Source organism: Leptosomus discolor, chromosome 2, assembly GCF_034619465.1.
Source record: "Leptosomus discolor isolate bLepDis1 chromosome 2, bLepDis1.hap2, whole genome shotgun sequence".
Classification (NCBI taxonomy): domain Eukaryota; kingdom Metazoa; phylum Chordata; class Aves; order Leptosomiformes; family Leptosomidae; genus Leptosomus; species Leptosomus discolor.
In genome coordinates, this window is record NC_141392.1 from 35,319,422 (window position 1) to 35,325,609 (window position 6,188).

The following is a 6,188-nucleotide window of genomic DNA, read 5'->3' on the forward strand; positions in this document are numbered from 1 at the left end:
TAAATCTGGGAGAGCAGCTTTGGTTCACTTTGGGCCCAGCACAGATTTTTTTTTTTTTTTTTTTTTTTTTGCAGCTCCAGGAGGACTGTGATAACTTTTTCCCTCTAAAAGAAGGGCACGGGGATGCATAGGCTGGTGGTGCCCAGACCCAACATGCATGATCGTTCCTCAAATGGCCTGCACAGCCACCATTTGGTGTGATGAGTGCCTTATTGGTGCTTTCAGAAAAGAAGAATTATTTTACATGTATAGATATATTATAAAAATACCTAAATATATGTATGCATAAATGCATTGAAGAAGACAACAAGGAAAAGAACCATTTAAAGAAAAAAAAAAAAAACACAGAACTAAAATTGACTTGGCTGCACCTGTCCACTTCCATCTCTCCCTGCTGCACCGTGAAGGTGCTTGAGGCCATCGGCTGCCCCTCGCCTCAGGGCTGTGACCCTGGAAGGATGCACAGGGCTTGTCCCAGTGACACCTGGGGCTGACCCTGCTGGTTTCCCAGCTGCAGCCCATTTCCAGCAGCCGCAGCAGCACATTGCAGCACTGGAGCACCAGTGCCTTGACATTTCTCACCCCACGTGGTCCCCCCTGCCGCAGGGGGGCCTGGGAGCACCAAGGCCGGCAGCACATGGCACAGCCCCAGAGCTCCCAGCTGGAGTGGGCAGTGCTGCAAGACCACGGGGAAGAGGATGGGAATTTAGGGATTCCCCCCCCCCCCCCCACTAGTGTGTCAGTGGCCCAAGCAAGGTAACAGTGGTCTCAGTGGTCCTCATCCCTGGTCCCATGAGAGTTGGAACAGCCCCAGCACCAGCAGGCAGTCTCCAACAGCAAGGAAGGTCTGGGAGAAAAAAAAAAAAACAACAACAAAAACCCACACACCAAAAAAAAACACAAAAAAAGAGGGGTAGATTGTCATGAGAAATAATTCATCCTCCCCTTCCCCAGCTGGATTGAAGCTGGCAGAGGCTGAGGAGGGAAACACTAGGAGCCAGGGCTGGAAGCACGGGTGCTGAGCATCCCTCCCTGCTCCTGCCCGCTCAGGGGGGCAGAGGTCTGTCTGGGTGGCTGTATGTCTGAGTGGTCCTCGCACCCTTCCACCGCCCAGGCCTGCCTGTGGCTCCCGACTTTTTGGGGCTGCCCCCCCGGGGTGGTGGGGTTGCCGTTTGAGCCAGTGTTTGCCCATCCCATGGGACGCAACCGGCACCATGGAGCAGCAATAAATCAGTAATTAACAGCAGCAAATAACATAAAAGCGGGTCCCCAGCCCACACCTGCGGAGGCATCGGTAGGTCCCCCATCCAGAGCACTTGCAAACTCATCACACACATCCCCTCCCATCCTGCTGAGACCCCCAGGGAAGTATTTCCCAGCACCTCGATGCCCCCAGGGGTGGAAGAAGGGGTGGCATGGAGCAAGCCGGAAGGAGGACAGGACACCACCACGTTTATTAGCTTGGATTTTATTGGGGTGGGGGGAAGGGTGGAGGGAGGGGAGTTGCCTTACAGTTGAAGGGGTAAGTGTGGAGTTACGGCATCAAAAATCATACATACACAGTCCCTCTCCCCCTGCGGGGCACAGCTGCTGGAAAGCACCAGCCTGGGGTGGGTGAAGCAGCCGGGCACCCAGGGCTGCAGCCCAGACCCGAAAGAATGCACCAACCCACAGGAGGGGCTAAAAAAAAATAAAATAACCAAACCAAAAAAACCACACCCTCAAAAAGTCATGCCCCCCAACACAGAGGTGCTTTCCCCTGCAACCCTCCCCCTCAAAAATAAACCAAAACTTTTTAAATTATTTTTGTTCGTTTTCCTTTTTATTTATTTTTTTTTTTATTTTTTCCAAAAGTTATGGTTTTTTTGGTCTGCAGGGTGCTGATCAGCTGGGCAGCCCTTCCCTCCCCCTTTGCCTCCCCTCTGGGCACCCCCCTGGGCTGCTGCCTCCCCCCCAGCCCCAGGACGGGACGGCCGAGCGAGCGTGTGCTGAGCCCTCAAGGATGGACGGAGGACACGAGACAAGGAAAAATTCATTTTTAGGGAAGAAAGTTAAAATAAAAAAAAAAAAAAAAAATTTAAGTTCTGTTCCATGTTAGACTCTAGATAAATGCCAATCCAACAGCATCAACTAAAAATAATCATGGTCACTGGAACGGACCTAGTATTTACATCGTTCCTGCCACTCCCAGCGGCAAGAGACTGTACAGGACCAGCGAGCCAGGGGGTCCCGCACCCACGAGGGGGTGAGGGTCCCTGCATGAAGCTGGGGGGGCACCGGCAGGGCAGGAGCCAGCCTGCGCCTCTGCCCGGCGGGCAGGGGGGGAGCGGCAGGGGGGATGCTAGGCTTTTTATTATTTTTTTTTTAAACTCCTCTTCTGTTTCGTTTAAAAAAATAATAATTATAATAAACCTGCTCAAGGGGCACAGGAAGCAAATAAATATCAGTCAGTAGAGATGGGGGTGGCAGGACCCCGCCGCCCCCCCCCCCCCGGGGCATCACCACTGCTAACATAGAGGGGGGAGGAGGAGAAAGAGCTGGAGCCAGAGTCCTGCCCAGGAGGCAGCTGGGAGACCCCGAGCAGGGGGTCCATGGTGGTTTGGGGGGGACAGTGGTCGGCCCCTCACAAGACCTGGAAGCGCCAGGATGCCTGGTCCTTGTAATCGAGGCAGTCGGGAGAGTTGAAGTTGAGCTTCCAGGAGGCGGCAGCGGCAGCAGCAGGCTCCTTGTAGTCCAGGCAGTCGGAGGAGTTGAAGGGCAGCCCAGTGCTGCCGTAACCCTGGTGGTGGTGGTGATGGTGATGATGGTGGTGGTGGCCCGAGCTCTGGCTCAGCGGGTGGTGGTGGTGGTGGCCAGGCACCGAGGAGGGCCCCATGGGGCTGAGCTGGTGGGGATGGTGGTGGGAGTGCATGGGCGTCAGGTAGGAACTGCAATCCACGCCCCCAAAATAGGATGAGGAGGGTGGCGCGGGGTAACCCTGCCCGTACCCCCCGCCTTGGCCGTAGGAGACGGGGTAGCTGGCAGAGGCGGCAGCAGCGGCGGGGCCGGCCCGTTGCATGCAGGACGCAGCGGCCGGTGGCAGGGGCTCGGGCACCGTCACCCCCGCCGGCGCCACGCCAGGAGAGATGGAAGCCGGGCTCCAGATGGACGATGCCGGGGTGCTGAGAGATGCTGGGGCGCCTGCCGGAGCCGAAGAGGCTGAGCTGGAGGAGGAGGAAGAGGCCGAGCTGGAGGCTGCCGCCGGCGGCGTGAACTGCCCACTGCTCTCCGAACCCGAGCTCTCGCGAGCCGGCGAGGATTTCTTCTTGGCCGGACGGCTTTTGGCCCCACTGCCGCTCTGCTGCTGCTGCCGGCACTTGGCACGGCGGTTCTTGAACCAGACCTGGAGCGAGAAAAGGGGGTGCCAGGGGGATGAGCAGCAGGGTGAGCAGGGGCAGAGCATAAGCGCTCGCTCTGCTGTCTCTCCTCACTCCGGGAGCACCCAGCCAATCTCACCCCAGCACCAGTTCTCCCAGCACCCACACCCAGCCATTAGCACCACACACCCCTGCACCCCATAAAAAAACCTGCCCCACCTGGCACCCAGGTCACCCCACATCCCGCCCCAAGCAGGGATACCCAGGGCCAGCAGCTGGGGTGATCCCAGCTTGTGCACGTCCCCAGCACAGTGACAAAACATGGTTTTGGGGGAACAGATCCTGTGTGGGGTGCAGCCTCGGTATCCCACCCTGCTGGGCACCATCATCTGGGGAGCTGTGCTGCAAAGAGCGTCCCTGGGAAGCACCTGGGTAGCAGGGCTGCTCTGCCCTGGAGCAGGTGGAGAGGGACAGAAAAATATGAATAAAAATAAAATTAATAATAAGGATAAAAAAGAAAAATAAAAGCCCCACTTTGCCTGGATGTCCCCACAGCAGGACAGACCAGTGGCCAGGAGCCCACACACATCCCAGCTGTGAGGAAACAGTGTGGATGGCGAGCCAGCTCCAAGCACCACCAGCCGAGCCAGAGTGCCCTCCATACCCCCCCAACCTGTGACAGCAAGGGATCCTCCTCCCCACGCAGGTCTGGTACCTGGACTCGGGATTCGGGCAGGTTGATCTTCAGGGCAACCTCCTCCCGCATGAAGATATCAGGGTAGCGCGTCTTGGCAAAGAGTGCCTCCAGCACGTCCAGCTGTGAGCGGGTGAAGGTGGTGCGCTCCCGCCGCTGCTTCCGTGGGGTGGCTAGGGAAGAGCATCGCCACGCCAGTCACACCTAGTCCCCACACACCTCCCGCACACCCCTGGAATGGTGGGAACCCCCAGCATCACTGGGGCAGGGGCCTGAAAAGTATCCCCCGCTGTGACCCCAAAGAGCGGTGGTGCTCCCCTTGCCCCCCAGCCAGGCACTGCCCACCCCAGCTGGACCCGGTCCTGCTGCGGGCCCGGTGAGCAGCACAAGGCTGGGGAAGGGTCAGGCCCAGCCCTGGCAGGAGCAATGGGGAGATTTCGTTGTGTCAAAATAAATCGCCTTTTTTTTTTTTTTAAAAAAAAAAAGCTTTTCTTAATCCTCAAAAATCCCCACGGGAACGAAGAAGGCACAGGGACGGGGGAAAATTCAGCTGGAAACAGCCCACCCCAGTCTGTGGGCAAAGGGGGGTACCCACCCCACAGCCCACCGCAAACCGAACAGCCCGCATGGGCTCCTCCAAATCCACCCGGGCTGGAGCTTTTCCCCCCTCCGATGACTCCCGGGCAGGCGCCCGTCGGGCCACGGGTGGGTGATGGCAGGGACGGGGAGGGGGCCGCGGCACAGGGCACTCACCCGGGTACCCCACGGAGGGATGCAGTAGGTCCATGGCGGGGCCCGTCAGCCCCAGACCGTTCATGCCGTAAGGGGGCTGTTTAAGGTAAGACATCATGCTAAAAGCCGGGCAGGTTTCCTCCAAAGTTCCGCAGAAAAAAAAAAAAAAAAAAAAAAAAAAAGTACGGGATGGGGAGGGGGAAAAGGAGGGGGGGGAAGCCCCAACAGAAAGAACCCCTGAAAAAACCCCAAACAAGAGGCAAAAAATTAAAAGCCAACAACAATTAAAAAGCGGAGCACAAAATCAGCGTAAAAAGAGTTTTTTTCGTTCCGTCCCGCCGTCACCGCTGCGAGGTCCTTCAAGCGAACGCAGGCAAAGGGAGGCAGAAAAAAAGAAGGGGAAAAAAAATGAGGGGAAAAAAAAAAATTAAAACAACAACGAGGATCGGGAAACAAAAAGGCGGATTTCTTCCCCGCGCAGAGGCGAGGCGGGAGCGCCTGGGGAGAGAGCGGAGAGAGGCGGGTTAGGGGGTCCGGCCGCCCCGAGTCTTGCCGAGGGGCGCCCCGGAGGCTGGGCGGCCGGGGGGCTGCGCGCACCCCGGCGCAGCGGCACCGGGCGGGCGGCCTTTAATTGTAAATATTATTATTATTATTATTATTACTATTATTTTGTTTTAAACGAAAGCGAGTTGCGTGCAAGTGCCGAGAGGAAACAGTGCCCGGCGATGGGGAGAGATAAAGCAATTATTTAAAAAGATAATTGGATTAGGAATCAAAAGGAGGTACCAGAGGAGGGAAGTATAATTAATTTAAAAGCGAACAGACGGGGACGTTTTAATTAGAAATGGCTAAGAGTTAAAAAGGGAAAAAGTGAAAGGGAGAGCGGGCGGCGGGCGCCGGCAGCCCCGGCCGGGACGGCGGCGGGGCCCGGCCCGGGGGTGGGGGGTTCCGGTAGTGCCGGGGGGGACACACACGGGACCCGGCGGCCGCCGGCTCGGGAAGCAGCGCCCGGGCTCGGTGGCAAAAAGCAGTAGATAGACGTGGGACGGGGGGGGCGGGGGGAAGGGGCGGAGAGACCCCGGGCGGCCCCGCCAAGCCCCAGGGGCGGCCCCCGCTGCAGAGACCGGGACACCCCGTCCACCCCCCCCCACCCCCCCCCGGGGAGCACCGCGGGTATCCCGGCCGGCGGGGGTGGTAGGTTTTGGGTGAGGGTGACTGGCATCCCCCGGCAGGCCGGGGCCGGGCGCGGATCGGGCGGCAGCGCCGTGACCCGGCGTTGCATAACTTTGTCGGGGAGCGCGGCGGAGCGGGACCGTCCCGGCGGCGAGAGCGCGGAAAATGGAAGAAATAAAGGGAAAAAAGAAAAAAGAAAGAAAATCGCGGGTGCGCCGTGCGCACACAGCCCC

General features: G+C 58.1%; 1 protein-coding gene across 1 annotated transcript; it reads right to left on the bottom strand.

The window, feature by feature from the left end:
* Positions 1-2,623: 2,623 nt before the first annotated feature.
* Positions 2,624-4,900, bottom strand: OTX1 (orthodenticle homeobox 1). Its single transcript, XM_009956984.2, has 3 exons — positions 4,804-4,900; positions 4,072-4,223; positions 2,624-3,382 (listed from the first exon to the last, which is right to left on the bottom strand). Exons 1-3 carry the CDS (start codon positions 4,898-4,900, stop codon positions 2,624-2,626), a joined length of 1,008 nt encoding a protein of 335 aa, XP_009955286.2.
* Positions 4,901-6,188: the final 1,288 nt, after the last annotated feature.